The sequence below is a fragment of the Chanodichthys erythropterus genome, chromosome 15 (assembly GCF_024489055.1).
Source record: "Chanodichthys erythropterus isolate Z2021 chromosome 15, ASM2448905v1, whole genome shotgun sequence".
Taxonomy (NCBI): Eukaryota; Metazoa; Chordata; class Actinopteri; order Cypriniformes; family Xenocyprididae; genus Chanodichthys; species Chanodichthys erythropterus.
In genome coordinates, this window is record NC_090235.1 from 25,945,537 (window position 1) to 25,971,947 (window position 26,411).

The window sequence follows — 26,411 nt, forward strand, 5'->3', positions numbered from 1 at the left end:
TTTGCAGTGGCAGTAATTCCAGCACCGGTGCATCCTGGATTTACCGCCCTCCCAGTCAGCTATAAAGGCATCATTTCATATCAAACATTCCTTGTAAATGGCCTTCCATTTTCATCCCTGCAAGACACGTACCTTCACCAGGCCCAAGTCGATCTCCAGTACATTAGCCAGCTGAAATGACAAACAGAAAAGTGGTATGAGAGGCTCAAAAAAGAAGAAGAATCACTGAAAAGAAACGAGATGGAATTTCAAGTGCACTGCAAAGAGAAAACTGAATATGTACCTCCGACACATTAGTCTGCTCATCGATGGAAACGAAGATTTTGTAGAGAAGCGTTTCAAAATAATCACCCTGGACTCTGTTCATGACGAACCCCTCAAGCGGAGGCACTGAAAATGAGAACCAAGAAGTGGTTGTGTGGGTGAGCTATATACCCTAAATATTTTCTCTGCTATTATTCCAAATGGATTTATGATTCCCATCATCCCCTTTTGCTCAACGATTCTCCCATCTGCTCTTGCGTACAATCTATACCTAAGCGAAACTCAGGATGGATAAGCAAAATCCTTTCAAAAGGGTCATTCAAAGCAAACAGCCTTTGGGATTTATACAAACTCACCAGAGGACTTATAAATAAAGCCTATTTGATAAACTGCAGTGCATACCTGATATACAGCTGTCATCTGATATGGGCACATCAAGATATATATAGCCCCGGTTGTACAAACCTGAAAAGAAAAAAAAATTAGAAAATGAATAGATTTCTTGTACTGAATGTACCATCCATAAGAATACAGGTCTCCAGACTGCCACCAAATGGTGGCATTTTGCTACCACTTTTTCTACATGTATGACTACATTTTTGTTAGAGGTCGTACTGTTACTAGCTGCACACTTTTTGATTGTGTGCTGCCATTATCTGCTGGCATGGAAACCAATCATCTGCACAGGCCAATGGACAGCTCTGTGCAGACCAGTACAGACCAGACATTACTGTAGAAACTATGGTAATTTGGCTGAAATATTAAATATTGAGTAAATATAAGGATGTTTTTATGTAATAATTATGTAATATTTAAGTGGAGTGACAATAGAGTGCCCCAGGGATGACGCGTTTTTGTAGGCAAAACCCGGAAGCGAGTTAGCATTTTAGGACTTCCGGTTCCAACGCCGTAAAGTCTATGGGTTTTTTTGAATGGGTTTTTGCTAAATCGCCTGAAATAAGGTCTGTGGTAAACAAAGCCTCTAAATACTTTCACGTTTTGATCTATGACATAAAACACACCAGTTATAACCCACTTGTGATTTTTTAAACTTTTACTGCGTCTTAAAATCGGCGGTTGCTAACAAATTGCTAAAAGAGACTACTTCCTTTGGCGGTGACTTTAGACATCATCATGACAAACGGGACTTTTGGACAGCATTTCTCATGAAAAAGTGGATAAGTATTCATAACAGCACAGATCATAATCAGTGATCATGTTTTTAAATAACGTTGTTTTTTAAATAAAGTTTGAGGAAGCTAGGTGGTGACGACGTTGATCCGCGACCATGGTGTGCTGTAGTCCGTTTATAGCCTACTGTTAGCCTTTTATATCTGACGACTTTATTTAGGCTTCAAAATCTATAAATGTTGTGTTAACTTGTAAAGATTATCTTGATAGACAAAACATGTAAGTGTCATAACCCTGTGTTTTTAAACACAGAGCTTATTTTCTGCGATTTTCCAAAAGTCTATGGGAAAAATGAATAGGCTTTCAGTCGAGGGAACCCGTGCGCCACTAACTTCTGGGATGGCCAACAAAAACGCGTCATCCCTGGGGCACTCTATATAAATATAATTTACCTTACATTCTGTATTCCATATATATAGTCTTCAGAGTCACAGGATCCTTCAGAAATCATTCTAATACTGTATGCTGATTTATTATCTATGTTGGAAACAGTTGTGATGCTTAATATTTTTTATAAATTGTGATAATAATTCTTTGATGAACAAAAAGAACAGCATTTTTTTTTTTTTTTAAATAGAAAGCTCCAAGTATCACAGGTTCCCCAAAAAATATTTAGCACAACTGTTTCCAACATTGATAATAATTAAGTATCAAATCAGCATATTAGATTGATTTCTAAGGGCCAGTCATTCAAAAAGTTTAATATGGATCAGAATTATCTGGATTTGGAAATCGCATGTTTTGGTATCCAGGATCAGGTAATCCATCTTACTTTTGTGCTGGGTTTTCAAAGCAAATTTGGATTGGATCTCCCTGATCCAGATACACACTTTTTCAGATTACCAAATCTAGATTACTAGTGTTCTATGGAGCCCCTAAAGGGACATGGTGATAGAAAGAATATGAGATGGGGGAAAAAAACACATTTCAATGCTTTTGCATTCTCTCAGAAAAATTCCATGTAGCTTTCACCCGAGAAACTTTGCGTTCGCCTGCAAAGAAATTTTGACTGGTTCATCTCTTATGATTGTGCCAATGTAGTTTACAAATAGTGATACAAACACTTGAAATCAAATATTATAATATATTTACAGCTGTTTGGGGATTATTTTATGGCACCAAAATCGTTTTTTTAATTTAGGTTAGGTTACCGAAAGGCTAAATATGTAGCCTAATGTCTATTTCTAATTTATTACTTTAAAAGTTAACTAATCAAGAGCAAAACAAAAAAAAAATATATGTGTATGTATATAACATGATAAAAATTATTATTATTTTTTTTTTTTTTTACCAGTTTTAAAGTTACATTACATAAAAATTAAATTTTTGTTCCTGAAATCCACTCTTCTGATGGGATCAGTATAATCCAGATTTTTTGGATCAAAGGTATCCCAATCTTACTAAATAGTTTTGAACAATACAAACTGATGATTTTATCCAGATCAAAACCAAGATTGTATTTTCTGATCTAATCTGATTTCAGAATCCTTTTTTCCTTTTTAACAACCCATTTTCAAGATGTGATCCAATCAGATAGCCGAAATCCGATCAGATTACATTTGAACAACCGGCCCTAGAGGATCATGTGGCACTGAAGACTGGAGTAATGGCTGATGAAAATTCAGCGTTGCATTACAGAAATAAATTATATTTTAAAGTATATTAAAATAGAAAATCATTATTTTAAATTGTAATAATATTTCACAATATTCTTTTTTTCTGTATTTTTGATCAAATAAATGCAGACTTGATGAACATAAGAAACTTCTTTCAAAAACATTAAAAATAGTAATGTGTCCAAACTTTTAACTGGTACTGTACCTTTTTTATCTGTGTCCCAAATACATCAATGCTTTAGTGCCAAATGTGATTTTAATAGACAAAATATGCAAGATTATTGTGAACTGCATTTATTGGTCACAACTATTATTTGTTATTTGCTATAATTGATTTGTCTTTAATTTTTCATTTTAATGGCTCGGTCACCAGTGCTACCAAATCAGTTTCAACATCTGCGGTATTGAAAAATGAAGACAATCAAAGTCATCATCACTACATGGCATTATAAAATGAATAACATCTAGATTAATTGGTACACTGACTTGAATTCATGCATGAATCATATCCTGATTCAATATTATTTCAGTGGTTTTTCCTTTACGTTGGCCTCATAGAAGACTTAAACTGTCTCAGTGACACTCACTCAGAACCACGTTGTACTCCATTGATCCAGCCAGCTGGGGTCCAGAATCTATCAGCTTATCAATGGCTGCCTTCTCCGCCGCAGAACAGATCTGGAATCATCCAGCACAAAAGGCCACAGGTATTTCACTCCAGTTACAAACCTTCAATTGAACAACTAGGAGAGACTTTGTCCTCTGACAGTTTCATGCAGGAAATATGACAGAAAATGTAGCTGTTGAGAATAATTTGGTTTTAATCTTTTTTCTTTCTTTTTTTCTTTTTTTTTTTGAATTATGTAACCGTTAATGGTGTGTTAGAAAAAACAGACTAAGTTGCATCATATCAGAAATATTAAATTAATATTTAAGTTCTATTCTTAATCATTCCATTTCTTTGAAGTAATATTCCTTTTTTTCTTTTTCCAAAAGGCTCATTTTAATTTTATAAATAAGACTAAATAAACATAGTTAAATGAATCCATCTTACCCTGATGTCATCCTCTGTGATGTATCCGGTCTGTACCACCCACCAGGGCTCTACTGTGATCTCCACAGGTTTTGCTGGCAGAAGATCCCGAGCTGTTTTCCTCCGGAAGAATTTCTAGCCACAGACAGATGCTGCTTAGGCAACAGTGTGAGGTTATCACTGTGTGTACAAAGCACTGCTCTCTATGGATTATATCTTTCATCTTCAAAGGGACCCATGAAACCATCCAGATTTGAGAATCATCTAATGAACATCCATGTTGAAATCCCAGGACAGCTTCCATGGAAGTTAACCACAAGATCCTGATTGATGTACATTGTAAAACCAAGAACGACTTACTTTGGAAGACCTGCACTGGTTCATTAGGTCAATGTACTGGTTCCTGCCGATCCCAAGTAGCCTCAGACCTGAAAGGTTAACAGTGAAATCAGTTAATATGCTAATGGATGCTAATTATCAAATGCTTTATGTGTGGACACCCAGGGCTTGACATTAACATTGAATTGTATATATACATATATACATTTTTCAATAGCAGTCTTTTAAAAAGGCATCTGAAATAATAAATTAAGTGCAATGTAGTGTTGTCAAAAATATCAGTTTTTCGATACTGAAATATTTGAAATGCTTCCAATACTTATTTCCCGACAGTCCTCAGAGAAACTGTCAATCAACTGTGAATCACGACGACACGCCCCGTTTCTATAGCACCAAATTGCTAGCTAAAATCAAACTTATCACAAAAACGAACAATTGAATATAAATCAGCGTGATAACAACTACCTTAAATGACCAAAACCATCTTTCAGAAAATTTTATTTGAAGCATAATTTATTTTTATGTTTTAACTTAAGTCTCATTCGTCTGCATTGAGAGGGCGGGGTTTATGACCTGTACTGCATCCAGCCTCCAGGGGGCGATCAAAGAGCCCACAGCTTCATTTTTCATGACGTATGAGACATACCCGGTCAAGCCCTGTGGACACCTAATCTGCAATCTATGGCCCCGTTTACACCAGGGTCGAAAATTAACGATGGGGGGTCAAGATAAAGGGGCAAAAAATGCCCATGCACAATTAAACAAAATTTATTACGGCTGCCGCGATTACAGTTAAATGTTAAATTAGTGTTCATTGCAGCATTACATTTAGATCATATCTCTTTTTACACGTTTTTGCAGTGTTAAGCATTATAACCAATCACAATTGGTTAAATGTAATTATTTGACATTAAAGACAAGACAGATACAATTAATAAGGCAATTATAAAAATTGCCCATACAAAGGTGAGAAATGCCCCTGGAAATCAACTCTCTCTCCATAAACATGAAATTCTGAGCCAAATCATTACTTGAACTTTGGATGTTTGTGCTTCATATGAACTGTGCTTATGCATGTTGATGTCAGGCAAACTGAGGACCTTCAGTGAAGTCTTACTTACATATATGTACATTTAAAGCACAATGGAGGATAGACAAGTGAGCAGGCGGCCCTTTCATTTTGTCCAGGACACATTAGCTGCATTTACACTAGTGAGTTGCACTTTCAAAACACGCTTCGAAAACTTTGCGAATAATTTGTTTCGTACCAGTGATTCAGAGTGCCTATGAAACTGCCAAAGTCATGTTATTTCAGTAAACAAGGCTTCATTACATCGTTTTGAAATGTTTTAAAAATTCAATGGTTTGCCACTAGCGGGGTGATAATCTCTGCAAACCTATAAACCAGTGTCTTGTCTATCTTTTATTTTTAAGTTTATAAATCTGTAGACATTTTTAATGACACATTTGTATAATAAAAAGGAAGCGTTTTAGTTAGTAGTCTCTTGCTGGACTCAAACTCTCCATAAAACAAGCCCTACAATTTAACATGAATAAAATAATAAGTAATAAAATAACATAATGTGGGCACTTTATATTTAATGGTGTAAGATGATTTGTTAATTGTTAAATTTAGAGTTTTTGTTTCATTTACACCGTTTTGACCAGCAGGCGTCACCAGCGTTTGGTGTCTCGATGCTTGGAAGCAAAGCAATTGGTTCAGTTAATTCAAAGTTTCAAAAAGCTTAGTTTACACTACAAATGCAATGTGGTTTACATGTGTTTTTGACAACCTACAAATGTGTTTTGCTTGTAATTGGTAGGACATCATGGATGTCCTTTAGTGTTCAGAGGAACCTCTGTGACTTCAACATATTCCTCTATGCCCCAGATCCTGCTTTCCTGGGGCCTCAGCAGCCTGTCCCTCCCCATGCATAGGACACAGTGGTCTAGGATCATTAGAAAAGGCCAGGCCTGACTGAGACATGCCAGGCATGATGCCAGAGGCTGTAGGGTGAGCTGTGAAGGGCACAAGAGCAGTCTCACTTCAGACTAACAGATTAGAGCGAGAGACCCATGCATAGCCTGCTGGCTACCTTCTGTCTACCCAACCTAAAGACCATGTTCTCTGAGATCTCCGAGCATGCACAGCCAGCTATGGTGGGCCAAATACAATTATTTGTTTCATAACATAGTTTAATGTTGTGCTATTATGCCAATGATTTTGTACCCAGATGCTTTGGAGTGCACATGTATGTATGAGAGGTTACACTATAACGCCCTCTACACAATTCACTTTAATCTATGTCTGCAATTCACATAAAAGTGATGACTTCAATTCCCATTGGATATGTCAGCACATCTTTCATTTGAATAATGATAAGACATATGGGTAAGACATATGGGTTCCATGCCTTCTTTTTCCACAAAATAATACAGTATGTGATAGTTTGCCTTGTTGTCGTGTGCTTGTAGACTATTATATTGCTCCTTTGTGGTGATTTCAGAACTCGTATTCATAAATGCGTAATCCAACTAGCTGTAGGAAATACCATAGTCCAAAGTCTGAATACATTTTATATCAATGTCTGACTACTTACACAGTAATTTACACTTGAACTTACGGAAATATTGATTTCAGTGCTATAAATTCGGTGTTTGAGGAATACTGGGCATACTGTGCTTCTAAACTACATTTATCATTTCATTTTATGGGTCTTGCTTGATATTTGATATTTATCATAAAAAAACAATAACTTAGAAATTATGATTGCTGGCTGAATCATTTGAAGGACTAATTTTTGAGTTTTACCACTCTATAGCTTTAACAGATTCAACTTAAATCAACACTATTTAATGTAATTTTAACATCACCTAAAGTAATTTTAAATGTTACTTTAACATTGGACAGAACATGCATTTAAATATATATATATATATATATATATATATATATATATATATATATATATATATATATATATATATATATATATATATATATTCATAATTTTATAAACATAATTCATATTTCATTTTTTGATAATGTGACGTTTTACAGACTGTTTCATTAGTGTAATTTGTTAACATTTGTTAATGCAATAGGAATCATAAATTAACAATGAACAATAAGTACAGCATTTATTATTTTTGGAAAATGTTAATTTCTACATATAGGAATATATATATTTAACATTTCAGTTACAATATAAATTAACATTAGTTAATGCACTATAAAAGAACATGAATTAACAATGAACAGAAGTACATTCATAAATTAATATTAAGCTAGTGCTATAAAAAATACTGTAAAAATTTTCATATTTAATTTATGATACCTAAAGCATTAACTAATGTTAACAAATGTAACCTTAATGTAAAATGTTAACCATGTTCCTAAATTCATATATTTGACATTTTTAAATATTATTTCGCTAATCATAATTTCTGAGTAAATGCATTTATGCTGCCTCTGAGCAGCATTAAACTGTAAATGTATCTGAAACCTTTGTGGTATGTACATGGCAAATTTGCAGTGTAAAGATGGCATTGCTAAATTACTTCCAAAACAATAGCTAAACACATGAATTAAAATATTTTCCGTACTTTCTATCTCTGTGCCACTTCATTTTGAGTGGCCAATGTTCAGCCATCTCTAGTGGCTTGTGGCCTCGTTACTGCGCATGAGCAGTCAGCAACAGTAACAAATAATGATTCCCAGTTCAGACAGAGAGAAAACAACTTACAGTCAGCAGCAGTGAAGTTGGGCAGGGAATCATAACTCTTCTCACAATTCATGATGTCCTGAATGAAGGGGGAAAAGATTAGGTTGTGTACTTCAAATGAAATGAAGTTTCAAAACAATCGTTCACCTAAGAGTTATGATTGTGTCATCATTAACTCTTCCTTATGCCTTTCAAAACCCATATGACCATCTTTCCTCCATGGAAATCAAAAGGAAATGTTTACAGCGGAATGTCAAGCTGCTCTTTCCCATATAATATAAGTGAATGATGACCATGGCTAATCTTTGTCACACAAAGCATCATAGGGCTTCAGATGATGTAAAATACAACCTGGTTGAAACTCTGGTTCCCATCCACTTTCTCTCATGCTGGGTTGATGCAGAGAATGAACAAAAAAGGATCTACTTGCAGCAGTAAGATGTTTAAAGGTGCCCTAGAACTGTTTTTTAAAAGATGTAATATAAGTCTAAGGTGTCCCCTGAATGTATCTGTGAAGTTTCAGCTCAAAATACCCCATAGATTTTTTTAAATTAATTTTTTTAACTGCCTATTTTGGGGCATCATTATTAATGAGCCGATTCAGGGTGTGTGGCCCTTTAAATCTGGTGCTCCACGCCACAAGAGCTCGCGCTTGCCTTAAACAACATAAAAAAAGTTCAAACAGCTAATATAACCCTCAAAATGGATCTTTACAAAGTGTTCGTTATGCAGCATGTCTAATCGCATAAGTACAGTGTTTATTTTGATGTTTACATTGATTCTGAATGAGTTTGATAGTGCTCCGTGGCTAACGGCTAATGCTACACTGTTGGAGAGATTTATAAAGAATGAAGTTGTGTTTATGAATTATACAGACTGCAAGTGTTTAAAAATGAAAATAGCGACGGCTCTTGTCTCTGTGAATACAGTAATAAACGATGGTAACTTTAACCACATTTAACAGTACATTAGCAACATGCTAACGAAACATTTAGAAAGGCAATTTACAAATATCACTAAAAATATCATGATATCATGGATCAGTCAGTTATTATTGCTCCATCTGCCATTTTTTTTGCTATTGTTCTTGCTTGCTTACCTAGTCTGATGATTCATCTGTGCAGATCCAGACGTTACTGGCTGCCCTTGTCTAATGCTTGATCATGGGCTGGCATATGCAAATATTGGGGGCGTAGACGCCGAATGTTACGTAACAGTCGGTGTTATGTTGAGATTCGCCTGTTCTTCGGAGGTCTTTTAAACAAATTAGATTTATATAAGAAGGAGGAAACAATGGAGTTTGAGACTCACTGTATGTCATTTCCATGTACTGAACTCTTGTTATTCAACTATGCCGAGGTAAATTCAATTTTTGAATCTAGGTCACCTTTAATGAAAAAATACAAAAATAACAAAATAGTCAGGTAACTTTAAACACTTGACACACGAACAGAACAACCTCTCTATAATGACAAGAATGAACCGCCAAGGATACAGTGGACTATATATACACTAGAGAACAGAGGAAGTAAGCTCAACTACAAACAAGTGTGTAACTCAAATCAGTAAACAAAGGCAACTAACAAGGAGATCAGACAAGCAGGAAAGCAAAAACCAAAACTAATGGTACGTTTACTTGACAATGATGACATGATTTTTAACAGTGTTAGGGAAAATTACTTATAAAAAGTAATGAATTACAATATTGCGTTACTCCCTAAAAAAGTAACTAATTGTGTTACTTAGTTACTTTTTATGGAAAGTAATGCATTGCGTTACTTTTGCGTTACATTTTCTCATGTGGGCTGGGCTGTTTGTTTTTATAATTTTTGGCAAATGTAAAGGCCTTTTCACACTAAAAGTGACATGAATAAGCCTCAGACTGAAGGAAATGCAAATTCACTAGTCTAGTCTAGAATAACCATCACAGCACAGTGATGTGTAACCATTTACCCAGCGCACACGACGCCTCTGCACTCCCGATTTCTCTCAACATGGGGACAGGAGAACTGTCAGTCAATAAATTGGAAAACAAAGTAACTTGCATTACTCCTTTGAAAAAGTAACAGATATTTTGTTGTAAATTTAAAAGTAAAGCGTTACTTTACTAGTTACTTGAAAAAAAGTAACCTGATTAAGTATCTCGCATTACTTGTAATGTGTTACCCCCAACACTGGTTGACAAAACAATTCCTGTTCACACGGATCTGTGAAAACGACTAAAAATGCTGTATTATGCTGCCAGGCCAGTAGTTGGCGAGGTCACTTTGTAAAGAAACACTACACGACAATAAACTAAACAAGTAATACACTGTTAAAAAAAAAAAAAAAAAAAAAAAAAAAAATCAGTAGTTTTTACAAAATAATTTTGGCAGCTGTGGTTGCCAGAATAATTTTGTAAAAAAAAAAAAATACAGAAAAACTGTAAACACATTTACAGAAGAAACTGTAAATTTTACAGTATAAAACTGTAATTTAAGAAAATTTGAATGCAAACCAATAAATTCAACAATGCACACTACTACTAAAATCTGTTTTGTACCTTTACCATATACTGACAACAACCATAATAATGCACGTGGTAAAAGAGAAAGCCACATGAAGAATCAGAGTTCATCACAAGTAGCTTTTCCACAAGCTGAAGTATATACTAATATAAAGAAGGTGCACAGAGTCATTCACGCAAATGCAAAACACCATCATGGTAACCCACAATACTTAAATAATGCAATAAACGTTCATTAAACAACAGAAGATGTAACATAAAACCCTAATGATAACTGATAAAAAATTATTAAGAAACATGATTATTTAAACAAAATACTTTCAAATGTGGAGTGTCACACAGGGAATTGTGGGAACATCAGTTTACAGATTTTGACTGTAAATTACACATTGATTTTGTCTTTTCTACTTACAGCATTTTACTGTGAAAATTGCATGAATGTCTGGTTAGAACTTTTACAGTTTTTCCCTGTATATAATACGGGAACTTACTGTTAACCTATTTAAAATTTTTTTTTTTTTTACAATTTAGCGTTTTTACAATATTTTACGATAAAATCACATTCATTTTTTACAGTGTACGCATGCGCATGACGTCACTGTTTTCACAAATTTGTGTTTTTGTAGCTTACATGGAGATGATAACAGTATCATTTTCAAAAACTTGCCCTTTGAATGTTGTTTTCAAAAGTTTGCAATTTCAGGCCTCCAAAAGGCTGTTATCATGTAAATGAATAGTCAAAAGGCATAAAAAGTTTTACGCTGTTATTTGAGTGTCGCGTAAATGGCCCGTCAATCACAGACAAACCAAACATAACCCTGAAACTTTCATTGTATGGAAAAGAGCAGCATTAAAACCTTTTCTTTTGTGTTTCTCAGAAGAAAAAAAGTCACACAGGTTTGAAATGACATGACAACTTTCCCTTTATGCTCTCAGAACATCAGAATATATATTTCAAAATGTATTAAGACTAAAACGTACTGCTGGTAAATGAATTTGTTTAAGTCACACAGACAGAAAGCAGACACTGTTGTTTTGTACAATTAAATATGGTAAGCTGACACATTGCATGAGTTATCTACAGTAATCTTCATAAGCTCAAACAACAAATACCCGTCTGGAGCATTGTCAGAATGCAGAACTTATACTTTAATGATCATTAACAAGAGCAACAATAAAATGGTTAACAGGTAATACTTCTCTATCATTAGAGGAAGAAAAACAATTGCATACTAGATCAGTAAAACACTAAACGCTTGGATGCTAGCCCACGTCTACCATATGTTGCAACAGTTTTCACAGCATCAATGGTAACTGCAGACCAAATAATTTGGAAGGGCTGTTTGAGAAAATTAAATTAATTCTTTAGAGATGTGGCTTACACATTGTGCTGTGGTGTTTAGGTGGGCAATGCAGGTTTGAGTTTAGCATCATTTGCCACTCCTCCCTATTCTCCCCATTATTGTTTATCCGCTCTTAAAGGATTAGTTCACTTTCAAATTAATTTTAAATTTCCTGATAATTTACTCACCCCCATGACATCCAAGATGTTCATGTCCTTCTTTCTTCAGTCAAAAAGAAATTAAAGGTACAATATGTAAAATTTTTGCAGTAAAATATCAAAAAAACACTAAGCTAGTGTTATATATTTTGTCCAGCTGATTACTAACAATATCTCTAATGTTTTCAACGAATTGTAAATCATGAGAAAATTCCCTTTCTAAACAGTGACACGGGGCAGTGCAGTCGACTGTCAATGACGTCATATACCTTTGTTACCGCCTTTACTGACGTAGAAACCACATGACAACAGTGCCGTGGACAAATGCGGAAGTAGTGTCTAGCGTCCAGCAAACCACCAGCTTGCTTCAAGCAGTTCCTTATTTACTTCTTGCACGTTTTATGGTGGATTGTGTTACTTATTTATGGAACATAATTACTGTTTACCATCTGCCGCTGGTTCTGTCGACAAGGACAGCTCCCGTAAACTCATGACCGGAAAAGCGGAAGCGGCGCCGGCGACTGTGTCATAATAAAAGTCCTGCTGCTCGTGAGGCGTGTGTTGATCAATCGCTCCAGCTCCTCGTTCAGCTCCACAACACTCGGTCCTGCTCTGCTTCATACTACAGTAACGTTAATAATCACATCCACGAACATGAGTCCTTCCAGACTCCAATCCCTATTCTTTTGCACCGTCCGTTGAGATGGAGACCACATATCCCAAGTTTCCGCTCTAAAACTTGCCGTCATCAAACTACGCCTTTGTTTTGAATAGGCTTCTAGCGACCTCTAGCGGAAAAAAATATCACAAATTGTACCTTTAAGGTTTTTGATGAAAACATTCCAAGATTTTTCTCCATATAGTCAATGGACTTCAATGGAGCCCAAACGGTTGAAGGTCAAAATTACAGTTTCATTGCAGCTTCAAAGCGTTCTACATGATACCAGACGAGAAATAAGGGTCTTATTTAGAGAAACCATTTTCTAAAAAAAAATTTAAAATTATATACTTTTTAACCATAAATGCTCATCTTGAACTAGCTCTCTTATTCTTCTGCTCTATTAGAATTCCGCCAGTGTAGACACTGCTAAGTGTATTACTGCCCTCCACAGGTCAAAGTTTGAACTAAATGTTATATTCTCACACTGGCACATAGAGTGCCCCAGGGATGACGCATTTTTGTAGGCAAAACCCGGAAGCGAGTTAGCATTTTAGGACTTCCGGTTCCAACGCCGTAAAGTCTATGGGTTTTTTGAATGGGTTTTTGCTAAATCCCCTGAAATACTGTCTGTGGTAAACAAAGCCTCTAAATACTTTCACATTTTGATCTATGACATAAAACACACCAGTTAAAACCCACTTGTGATTTTTTAAACTTTTACTGTTTCTTTAAATCGGCGGTTGCTAACAAATTGTTAAAAGGGACTACTTCCTTTGGCGGGGACTTTAGACGTCATCATTAAAAACGGGACATTTGGACAGCATTTCTCATGAAAAAGTGGAAAAGTATTCATACACAGCACAGATCATAATCAGCGAGCATGTTTTTAAATAACGTTGTTTTTTAAATACAGTTTGAGGAAGCTTGGTGGTGACGACGTTGATCCGCGACCATTGTGTGCTGTAGTCCGTTTATAGCCTACTGTTAGCCTTTTATATCTGACGAATATTAGTTCAAACCTGTGGAGGGCAGTAATACACTTAGCAGTGTCTACACTGCTGGAATTCAAATAGAGAAGAAGAAGAAGAGGAGAGCTAGTTCAAGAGGAGCATTTATGGTTAAAACATATACATTTTTAATTTTTTTATTTATTTATTTATTTTTTTTTAGAAAAATTAGTGATGGTTTCTCTTATTTCTCGTCTGGGACTGCACTGAAACTGCACTTTTTAATTTCTGAAACTTCAACCATTTGGAGGCCATTGAAATCCATTATATGGAGAAAAATCCTGGAATGTTTTCATCAAAAACCTTAATTTCTTTTCGACTGAAGAAAGAAAGACATGAACATCTTGGATGACATGGGGGTGAGTAAATTATCAGGAAATTTTAATTTGAAAGTGAACTAATCCTTTAACAAACAATTAAAAACAATTACAAAATACAAAAAAAAACTTAAATAAACACATTCCAAACATTTCAAGACAAACTTTTCAGTTTAGTTTTAACTTTAAGAGTTTAAGAGCGAACCTCCATGATGCTGATGTAGTAGGAGAAGGGGGTGACCCGCAGACCCTTGACCATGATGTCAGACAGGTGGTAGGGGTAGAGCATCAGATGCTCTCGGCTGTACTTCAACAGCTCCTCGTAATACTTGCGTTCATCCTTCTTCACATGCCTGACTGTTAAAAAAAAGAGGTTTTTGACAGTGTTGTGGGACACTAAATCAGGGCAATGATTCAGTCATTATTTCAATGTAATTACATCTACTAACAGAAGCTACAATGAGCTCTTTGGTCTGCCAGAGTGGAGTGAGAAATACATTGGCACATTGTCAGAATGAAAAATAGGATTTATGGAATCAAATGGAGTTGATCTAACACTTACCTAGGTTATTGCGGAAGCGTAGCTGGTTTCGGATACTGTACAGAAGAACCTGCTTGTCATATTCACGTTGCGAGTTTCCAAGACTCTATGAATAAAGCAAGATCACAATTAAAAGGCAAAGCTGGTACAAGAGAAAGCGTGAAAACATTTAATCCCAACAGATTCAGTAACACAATGCAAGAACAGTAAACACATAATGTGTGACACTATTTATGAGAATGTGAATTTGACTGTGAATCTGAATTGAATGTGAAAGAGAAATCAATTAAGTCAAAAGACATTTCCACATAAAAATATATATTTCAACATTTTATAAAGTATTTCCAGCCACATTTTCTATATTATAAACATTTATTGTATAGCCCAATATTCCTACTGCATGTCAACATTTGTCTAATTTTGTTTTTATTTTAACTTTTTGATGCATGGTTTCCAATACCCATTCTATTCTAGTTTCTATTGCAGTGGACAGTGGATCAAACTGCTTTAAAAAAGAAATTTAATGATAATAAAAAAAACAATAAAACAAATAAAACAATGCATAAATATTATAAAATGTGTGTGTGTGTGTGTGTGTATATATATACATATACTTGTTCACTGCAAAATAAATTAGAATTATGGGTCATAAAACAAATACATTTTGTATTTGAAAAAAACAAAACAAACAAACATTATTTAACAAAATAATCATCAGAGCGTTACTGTCTCAAAAGGAATTTTACAATAAACATCTGATACAAAGTTGAGACGCACACATTTCATGTAATTATATATTTATTCAAAAAGGGCAATTCCAGCTGTCTTTAAAACAAAAACCTGTTCAATTGTCTATCATTAGCCTACCTATATCTATTGATCTGATACTCATGGACTGGTGTCATGCAGAGGAATCTGATGACAGTGACGACGATGATGATGATGATGATGATGATGATGGTGGTGTGTGTGTGTGTGTGTGTCTGTGTGTGTGTAATTACGGATGAATGAATGAGATGAATGACAGAATATCTGGAAATCATGCTGATGCTGTGAATTATTATGCAGGTAGGGCAGGCAGCGATGGCAAGTGTTCGTGTGTGATAAAGACATGTGAGCTGTGTGTTACTGTACCTGTTTGACATTTGCTGGCAGTTTGTTCCACGGGTAATTCTGCCTGATGTGAAATTCAACGTCCGTGTTCATTGCTGGACTCGAGCTCCACGGTTATTCAGATACTTACGGGCTTTCGGGTAAGTCCGAGATGACTATACCCTCCCGGTACTTATTCAGCGATAAGTCACCGTTGAGCTATTAAATATCTCCTTTGCGAATGTTATTTTAGCCTTGACAGTGAACGTCTACTTCCTTGTTGTATTTCTAAGCGAGCCTTCGTCACGCTTCTGGCTATGTACGTCACTTCCGCTCAGCGCGTGACGAAAGGGGGTTAGTTGGAAGTGCGGTAGTAATGTGAGGTCTGACTCATTTTTGCGTATCTTTCTTTCAAACGGTTCGTTTCAGTTCGACAAACTAATTCGGCGGTTCTTTGCGTGGTTCTTTGCCTGACATCCCATCATATCGCTGTTTATTATGAGTGTCATGTTATGTTTTATTAATCATGGTTCTACTGTAATTTCATGTAACTTATGCCAGTTCAGTTATTGCAGTCATGATTCGGTTTAGTCTTTCAGAACCTAAACAGGCTATACGTTCGGACTGCTGGGACTTATTTAGTCCGATTCGTGAAAGAATTGTTCGACCGTTTTTTAAGTGGGTTCAACTGATTCATGGAAAAGATCCGACTCAAATCAACAATTCTTCCACAAGACAGACATCATTGCAGAACAAACATTAATACTCATTACATGTAGTAGGGGTGTAACCAAAATAAAGTCCGAAACGCATTACACTAAATCTTTCCTCACACCTTTTTATAAAATATTAAGTTTTTGATGTTCGCACCCAGACAGCAACATAGTCTGGCCCAGATCCGGCCCACATGTGGTACATGTGGTTTATACACGGACTAGATGTGGGCCAGATCTGTCCCGTCACCATGTTGCTGTCAGGGCAGGTTCCAATTTTGTCTTTTACTGGTTGTAAGAAGATCTGCACATTTCTGTTATCATATTATTCATCTTTAAAGACATAAGCATACAAAATGTTTCCTAAAAACTAGAGGTATCTTCAATGGGACTGTTTGTGTTGAGAAATGCATTAACCACACCTATGAGCAGCATGGTAATGCCACTAGGTTAGAAAACATGCAGTAGGCAAAGCAAACGCAGCAGTGTTCATTCCAGGGAAGAGGTGGCATTGCTAAAGATGTTGCTCCCTCGCTGACATTCCAGACTCCATGGCATTCAAGGACTGTCATATAATCCGCCTAGATGCATGTTTGTTTTTCTTTCCCTCTCCAGCAATCTAAACATGACAGTAATTCATCTTCTCCCAACACGATGATAGGGCTATAAGGAGTATCCGCACCAGTATCTAGCATTCAGCTAATCTGAGATGTATTTTTTAATTTGCTAATTTTCAATTGAAAGTGAACTAATCCTTTAATCTGTCAGTATAGGACTTCCAGTTAGATGTATGCAATTTACAGAATATAAAAAACAGGTTGAGATATGCAATTCCCTCTGCATATTTTATTTTGATGTTTTTGTAGGTCTCCTTGACTGTTACATTACATTACATTAGCCTAAGCCAGAATTAGGCCTTATAGTTCAATTAGGTTTAATTAACATTTAGGTTAGATTTAAGTAATATTTATAAATGTCCACTGGAAAAAAAAAAAACATTACTGGTGTGCATCTTGAGACAAAACAATGGAACTGACATATTTTAAGATATGTTAGTGCAAGTTGCTTTCAGTTAAGACAGCTCAAACATGCATTTTAGTCTGGGACTTTCTTAAAGGGTTAGTTCACCCAAAAATGAAAATTCTGTAGTTTATTACTCACCCTCATGCCGTTCCACACCCGTAAGACCTTTGTTAATCTTCAGAACACAAATTAAGATATTTTAGTTGAAATCCGATGGCTCCGTGAGGCCTGCATAGGGAGCAATGGACACTTCCTCTCTCAAGATCCATAAAGGTACTAAAACATATTTAAATCGGTTCATGTGAGTACAGTGGTTCAATATTAATATTATAAAGTGACGAGAATATTTTTGGAGCGCCAAGAAAAACAAAATAACGACTTATTTAGTGATGGCCGATTTCAAAACACTGCTTCAGGAAGCATCAAAGCATAATGAATCAAGTGTATCGAATCTGCTGTTCGGAGCGGCAAAGTCATGTGATTTCAGCCGTTGGCAGTTTGACACGCGATCTGAATCATGATTCGATACGCTGATTCATTTGTGCTCCAATGCTTCCTGAAGCAGTTTTTTGAAATCGGCCATCACTAAATAAGTCGTTATTTTGTTTGTTTTTTGGCGCTCCAAAAATATTCTCGTTGCTTTATACTATTAATATTGAACCACTGAACTCACATGAACTGATTTAAATATGTTTTTAGTACCTTTATGGATCTTGAGAGAGGAAATGTCATTGCTCCCTATGGAGGCTTCACGGAACCATCGGATTTTAATTAAAATATCTTAATTTGTGTTCTGAAGATTAACCAAGGTCTTATGTGTGTGGAACGGCATGAGGGTGAGACAGAATTTTCATTTTGGTTGAACTAACCCTTTAAGCCTTGTCTGTGAAAGCTTGTGAGACTAGATATACTGATAACCAAAATAAGTAACAAACAATAAAACTATATGCAAGAAACCAAAAACCATGAACTTGCCTTGAACGAAGCAAGCTTTACAATAATCTGTCTTGAAAAACATCTGATATACGACAAGAAACAGCAAACATGAGGGGTTAAAATACACTGATGAACTTAACAAGACTAATTAACAAGAACCAATGATGAAACAAGACCCCCTGGATACTTCAAAATAAAATACAAAATTGTCATATCAAAATAAAAAGACATGAACATAAAAACAAGATAAAGAGCATGTTGGAAATGAATGTCCGTCTTAACAAGCAGGTAAATAGCCACCTGTTGTGGTCTTCTCCTTATCTTCTCAAACAAGAGGCAAATCAAGGTAACCGGGCCTAACGGTTCAGCTGTTCACCACATTCATCCTAGCCATCAGCACTGCACTATATTTACCAGCTTCCTGGGTTACACAAGCCTGCCAGGGGGTGTGCACAAGCCCTCGACCCCTTCCTCTGTCCTCCGGATAAGCCGAGTTCTCTGTCACTGCCATAGTAAACACACAAAAAGCATGGTGCACGGCCCACCGCTGTGGGAACAAACAAGGGGAGGGTCACATGTGAGACCCCGAGGACAGCAGCCCTCTAGACTATTCTAGGTAACTGGAATGTACACAGCGACCTCATGGCAAACTCCAAACTTGAGACCTCATGTCTTTCTCCATGACACTTTTGACTGTCGTCTTTGAGAGAGAAATTTGGGAGAAATGTATTTGCTTTTATCCCGCTGAACTGTCTGATTCACATTGGAACTTGAGTGTAAGGAACAAACAGGTGAGTTCAAGAGCTATACTATAAAAATATAAACAAGATTGAATTAATGTACAAATTGCAGATTCTGATATAGGGCATTTGCTTTTCCTGAATTGTCCTGCTCGTTTATAATGTTAAATAGTTCAAGTCTCTAGTCTGAATTCTTATTTATTAAGGTTCTCTTACTGGTAGTTATTGTCACTCAGCCATTTTCACAACCGATAGTTTGCTGTCTATTTTGAAGCTGTCTTTTTTAAACGAGTGCCACTGAAATATGATATGGTATCTTTTTTTCTTTGGGGAATACTTTCAGCCTTGTTGTGGTGTCTCAGAATGGTGATTAATAAGAAGAAAAAAACAATTAGCATCCCAAAATAGAGGTCAGACAGGCCCATGTGATCTGGAGTGAAATAAAATCAGTAGCTGTCTCTGGGGTGATTAGATGACTTAGTGTTGATAATAGCCCCATGAAATGTCCTCGTCTAAATGGTTAGGCTGTCAAGGGCAAACCTACCGAGGGGATCAGAAACAGCTGGCAAGTGATACAACGACGTTGATAAACTTAGCTTTGATAGGGAAATGTAGCCAAGCGCTACACATGAATGCATTAAAATGATTTAAGGGACACTGGAATAGAACACAGTGGAGCGGAACATCCTGGGTGATAAAGTAACAGAGAAAGAGAGCTTAAAGGGGGGGGAGGATTGGTTGTGTGATGCCCATGACAACAGCAACCAGTAACTCCTTACTCACTGTGACTGAACGCTAATGTTTATTTGCCATTAAACTCTCAATCTTTCCTCTCTGCAGCATGGCTAGTACATCAACAGAGGTCTTTCCGTTCAAGGACCAAGAGCTCCCTGCTCACCTCCTGTTTCAGTTGAACATATTGAGACAGGAGCAGATCTTTACCGATGTGATCTTGTGCACCGAAGACAAGGAGATCCCGTGCCACAGGAACGTCTTGGTTTCCAGCAGCCCATACTTCCGAGCCATGTTCTGCAGCAGCTTTCGGGAGAGCAGTCAGGCTAGAGTGGACCTGAAAGGGATCACATCGGAAGTCATTGAATGTGTCGTGGATTACATCTATACTGGTACCATCACCATCACCATGGAGCTTGTGCTGCCCCTGATGCAGGCGGCCTCCATGCTACAGTACGGGAGGCTCTTTGAGGCCTGCTCCACTTTCCTACAGGAACAGCTCAATCCGGAAAACTGCCTGAGCATGATCCGGCTCTCAGAGATCCTTCACTGTGAAAGCCTCAAGGAGAGAGCCAAAGAGATGGCCGTGCGGTGTTTCTCGGATGTAGCTGCTTCTGAGGACTTCTGCGAACTTTCCCTTCCCGAGCTAATGTGCTACCTGGAGGACGACCGACTGTGCGCGGAGGAGGAGCAGGTTTTTGAGACGTTACTTGCTTGGATCCACCATGACCCCTTCTCCCGTCGAGGAGCCATTCACGACCTCTTCAAGAAGGTCCGGTTGCGGTACATCCATCCAACGTACCTCTTCCAGTTTATCGCCAATGATCCACTCGTCCAGTCGTCTACGCTGTGCACAGAGATCATCGAGTCTGTGCGACGCCTGATGTTTTCTGTAAGCGCCAAATGCACTCGAGAGCTGAAGCCTCTCTGGACCACGCCGCGTCGCTACACGTGCCGGGAGACTCTGGTGGTGGTTGGAGGCCGCAAAAACAACGAACAGACGTCTCGGGAGGCACTTCTCTATGACGAAAGGACACAGCGTTGGCAGTGGCTCGCTAAACTACCTTTGCGGCTCTACAAGGCGGCGTATGTCTGTATTCACAGCATTCTGTACGTGGTGGGAGGCCTCAGTCTTAGTCTGGTATCTGGAGACAGTGCGGTTAGTGCCACAGTGTACACTCTCTCATTGAAGACAAACCAGTGGAGGACCGCCGAACCCATGCTGGTGCCACGGTACGCCCATCAGTGCGTCTCCTACCTTCACTTTATCTTCGCTCTTGGTGGAATAGGGCCGAATAAGCAGATCTCAAATATGGTAGAGCGCTACAACAGCATGTTCAATCAATGGGAGGCCATGGCGCCGATGCCCACAGCAGTCTTGCACCCTGCAGTGGCGGCCAACGACCAGAGGATTTATGTGTTTGGAGGCGAGGATGCCTTGCAGAACCCAGTGAGACTAATACAGGTAACAAAAGTCATTCAGAAAAGATAATCTGTGCTTCGCTCAAGGTGTGATCCCTCATGACAAACGCCACTCATCTTTCCAAGGTTTATCACATCTCCCGCAACTTGTGGTCTAGACTGGAAACCAGGACAGTGAAGAACGTCTGCGCACCTGCTGCTGTGATAGAAGACAAGATTTATATTGTTGGAGGTGAGTAAATATTGTAAGAAAAAATATGTAAAATACAAATATCAATTTTTGTCATTTATTTATTTAAAAGAGACAATTTAGTTCAGGGATTCTCAAAATGTTTGACTTTGACCTCCCATTGCTCACAACAATATTTAAAGGGTTAGTTCACCCAAAAATGAAAATTCTGTCATTAATTACTCACCCTCATGTTGTTCCATACCCATAAGACCTTTGTTCATCTTCGGAACACAAATTAAGATATTTTTTATAAAATCCGATGGCTCAGTGAGGCCTGCATTGCCAGCAAGATAATTAACACTTTCAGATGCCCAGAAAGCTACTAAAGACATATTTAAAACTAGGGATGTCCAGATCCGATCATGTGATCGGAAATCGGGCCCGATCACGTGGTTTCAGACTAGATCGGAATCGGACTTTACCTCCCGATCAGGACTCGGGATATATATGTATTAGGGGTGCAACGGTTCTCGGTAAAAAAAAAAATCGAACCGTACCGTATGGTTTGTTTAAAATAGCAACGTGGAAAACAGATAGACATAGTTCAAATAATGTACGTTTCAGTCGATGGATGCGCAAAACGATAATCAACAAGCGTGGACAAAACAGTCACTCTTTGTAAACTGTTAACTGCGAGTGCCGTCTGCTCTAATGTCCAGTCATTTACACTGTCATCACCCGGGTGATGATACAGGTGAGACCTGAACAGCACACGTTGCTATCTGTGTTTAAACTAACTCATTTAAGCCTTGCTGATTTAAACCTTCAAGAACAAGACGCGAAAGAGAACTCGCACGCGCTGTGAGAAGATTTGTGTGCGCTCATCCGAAGCGCGCACACGCTTATTCCAGTCAGCGCGCAAATACTGAGTTATCGTTCAGGTCTTGCGCTTCAGCGGACAAATTCATACAAAAATTATTTAAAAATGCCCGTCCTAGCGAGTATCCTAGCAAACATAGTCGGTTATGTCTTAAGTGAACGTATATTAGTCGAGAAAGACATCGCATGTGTAACAGTATAGGTATGTAGCTACTGGATTGTGCATGTCTTAAAGGGAGAAAAACTATTCCGGCTGCCTGTTTTTAATGTTAAATAAAACAACAAATAACAAAGAAATCACTTACTGCTCTTGACTGAATAGTTTTTGTAACTTCAATAATGATTAATCTTTATTTATTTTATACAGTAAAGATAATATGCAGTGCTATTTTATATTTGATTACTTTATCCATTTTATGTACGTGAAAACAACTGTTAGATACCTGAAAAACCTGAAAAGCACTGTTCCTGGATCTGTTTTTTCGCTCTTTATTCTTTTTCATGTATTATAGAAGTATCGGATCGGGACTCGGTATCGGTAGATACTTAAAATCAAATGACTCGGACTCGCGGGCAAAAAAACGTGATCGGGACACCCCTATTTAAAACAGATCATGTGGCTACAATGGTTTAAGCTTAATGTTATGAAGTGATTAGAATACTTTTCGTGCACCACAAAAACAAAATAACAACTTTATTCAACAATATCTAGTGATGGACGATTTCAAAACACTGCTTAATGAAGCTTCGAAGCTTTACAAATCTTTTGTTTTGAATCAGTGGTTCGGAGCATGTATCAAACTGCCAAAGTCACGTGATTTCAGTACACAAGGATTCATTACGTGATAAGTGTTTCGAAATTTCAATGGTTCACCACTGGGGGGTGTGACTTTGGCAGTTTGATACGTGCTCCGAACCACTGATTCGAAACAAAAGATTCGTAAAGCTTCAAAGCCTCATGAAGCAGTGTTTTGAAATCACCCGTCACTAGATATTGTTGAATGAAGTCGCTATTTGTTTTTGTTTTTTGGTGCACAAAACGTATTCTCCTCTCTTCATAACATTAAGGTTGAACCACTGTAGTCAAATGAACTGTTTTAAAATAAGAAATATCTTGATTTTTAAATGATCTTGAGTCCCCCTAGTGGGGGACCCTTGGTTGAGAACCACTGATTTAGTTGAATAACTGAACAATGACAGGCAAAACATACAACAGAATCATGGAGTTATATCTGAATTACACTATATAATTGTTATAATAATAATAGAACAATTATGTAAAAAAAAATCTACAAATCTAAATGGCATTAACAAATAGTCATAAAAACCTTTTAATAGTCTATAGAACATAAAATAAATTCACAGATTACTATTATACAATGACAAAACTTGTATAATTTAGCCTCAAAACTAAACTCATGTCATAATTAATAGAGCAACATTCAATAAATGTTGAGATGAAAATTCTTGCCCCTTCCTAGCATCATACAATACTCCAACCATGAAATATTATGCATCATTTGATGAGTTGAGGCATTAATTAAACTGTGTGTTGACAATCCTTTTAGGATACACAAGAAGAGTGATTGCCTACGACACCAAAGCTAATAAGTTTGTGAAGTGCGCGAACATGAAGGAGAGAAGGATGCACCATGCAGCTACAGTCATCAATAACAAACTCTACGTGACCGGAGGACGCTTCCTCAACGCTCATGATGTCATCGAGGACTCCGACTGCTTTGAGTGCTATGATCCTAAAACAGACGTGTGGACTTCTAAAGGATCTTTACCGTACAAACTGTTTGATCATGGTTCACTATCGCTGATCTGCATCTCCAACCGCCCCAACCCACCATGATTGCTTAGAGGGTGCAACTTCTCTGCTTGGGCGTCCCGTTCGCTCCCCTGCTCATTAAGGGAAATGAAAATATGAGGCCACAGCTGAGACTGGAAACCATCTGAGGATGGATGCGTTCGTTTGTGGATTGAGTAGATCTCAGCTGTGGCTTTGATGGTATGCTGCTGGTGCTCGCCAGCATCTGTGCCGTCTTAAATCAAAAGAGATTTGAGCTGGCAATTGCAAGTGTCACAGTGGACCTCAGGGAGTGAGCCCAGGACCTCAGAGCAAAACGGCAGACTTATGCAATGCACAGCTGTCCCTGCAGAACTGTGACCCAAAAAATCTTCAGACAGATGTTTCTCATCAGAACAGCTTGGGCAGCCAAATTTTAGTCAATAGTGCCTTGTTAGCCTGAATTTAATTGGAATGCAGGAGATGTGATGATCTGTTTAGCTAGTGTAAAATCTACAAGCATGAGGACATGCCTGTGATGAAGTAATTGGTGAAGTGAAGAGAACATTCCCTCAGAGCTATGGTGTGTGGTCAGTTCTATGTAATTAACAAAGGCCAAAAACAAACCTAATGGATCATGAAATGCTTGATGTACCATGTACGCTAAAAGTATGTGGACACCTGCTTGTAATTAACAGAGTTTAGTGTTTCTGCTACACACATTATTAACAGAAGCATAAAATCAAGTATACAGCCATGCAATCTGCTAAGATGAACATTTTCAGTATGGGGCCTGTATCTGTTCCAGCAGGATAATGTGACAGTGACCTGTTGTAATGAATCAACTAAATTAAAAAAAAATTGATGTCAGTTTTAATTAATAACATCTTAATTTTGTATGGGGTTTTTTTTAAGCATTTTAATTGGTTAATTTGATCTAACCAAATATAAATAATACTTATTGGGAGGGGGGGGGGGCATGGAAGTTTGCCCAGGCTCTTCTGGGTAACCACTGCATTTCAACAACTTTCAAACTAATATTTACAATTAAAATGTTAATTATCATGGAAATCTAAATGTGGCATTACAGAAAATCTATGTGATCCAATTATGTGCATCACAAAAATAGCAGTATTTTAAATTAGTAAATTAATTTAATATGAATAATAAATCCATTGAAATAAGACTTTAATATGTTAGGTTTAAGGGAAATAATTAAGATTAGATTTTTAGCTGATGCTAGTTGTCATTTGCTATCCTGAACCATTTCCATGATCTGAATATATTTCTTGATTTAGGCCTAATTAAATTTTCTTCTGATGACAAAAAGGTCTATATGGACAAAATTTTCATCAAGGAGAACTAGCGTGCCATGAGATAGTGAGAATTGGACCCTAATCTAAAGTATGTATGTATGTATATGCATATATATATATATATATATATATATATATATATATATATATATATATATATATATATATATATATATATGCGCAATATCACACGAGTAGCCATGTAATATAGCTGTATATCAGCATGGCTGTGATTCGCCCATAGGCAATTACAGCGTGCTGATATACAGCCATATCACACAGCTACGACAGCACTCAGATGGGGGGGGTCCTGACCCCCCTGTCCCCCCCGCGATTTACGCCCCCCCAAAAAAATATAAGTAATAACCACGCTAAGTATTGTACATAAATTATATAAACTTAAAATAATTATGTAAGTAGTGAAGCAATACAAACGCAAACGGGCGTTTTAAGTTTAGAAACATTTTGAGTCACCCCTCCCTTGCCTCACAGTGGTTTGGTCCACCGCGCACGTCACACTCGCGTGTGTGTAGATTCTGTAGAAGTCCGGCGGCGCCGGCGGGAGAGAACAGTTCTACAGACAGATTAGTTCCAGTAAGTCGGCTGTCAAGGCTATTTTATTCAAAAACATCGGATGAAGTGATTATTTTCTCTATTCCACCCCCTATATATATATATATATGTGTGTGTATATATATGTATATATAAGATTTTGAAGAATATTTTGGCCAATTTAGTCAGTTTTTTTTCATTGAACCAAAGAGAAACAATGAGCATAATGGCAGACTCCATGCTATACTAATAATAGTAGGTTTTCTTCTGTGTAACATTACATATATTCCTTATAAGTAAAGTTTTGGCTGTGTTATTTGTGTCCCCTTCAAAAATTGCTC

General features: G+C 37.1%; 2 protein-coding genes across 2 annotated transcripts in view; one reads left to right on the forward strand and one right to left on the reverse strand.

Moving 5' to 3' along the window:
• Positions 1-17,676, reverse strand: part of fam91a1 (family with sequence similarity 91 member A1) — a 32,317-nt gene extending 14,641 nt beyond the window's left edge. Inside the window, exons 1-10 of the mRNA XM_067411394.1 lie at positions 15,836-17,676; positions 14,723-14,807; positions 14,366-14,517; positions 8,190-8,247; positions 4,465-4,532; positions 4,126-4,239; positions 3,659-3,749; positions 667-729; positions 284-390; positions 133-171 (exon numbers count right to left, since the gene is read on the reverse strand). Of these exons, the coding sequence (XP_067267495.1) occupies positions 133-171; positions 284-390; positions 667-729; positions 3,659-3,749; positions 4,126-4,239; positions 4,465-4,532; positions 8,190-8,247; positions 14,366-14,517; positions 14,723-14,807; positions 15,836-15,907 (849 nt within the window). The 5' untranslated portion in view covers positions 15,908-17,676. The remainder of the gene's footprint in view (positions 1-132; positions 172-283; positions 391-666; positions 730-3,658; positions 3,750-4,125; positions 4,240-4,464; positions 4,533-8,189; positions 8,248-14,365; positions 14,518-14,722; positions 14,808-15,835) is intronic.
• A 702-nt stretch (positions 17,677-18,378) lies between these two features.
• On the forward strand, positions 18,379-25,099 carry klhl38a (kelch-like family member 38a). The gene is made up of 4 exons (XM_067411577.1): positions 18,379-19,256; positions 20,046-21,402; positions 21,486-21,591; positions 23,979-25,099. Exons 2-4 carry the CDS (start codon positions 20,047-20,049, stop codon positions 24,266-24,268), a joined length of 1,752 nt encoding a protein of 583 aa, XP_067267678.1. The 5' UTR covers positions 18,379-19,256; position 20,046; the 3' UTR covers positions 24,269-25,099.
• The last annotated feature ends 1,312 nt before the right edge of the window (positions 25,100-26,411 follow it).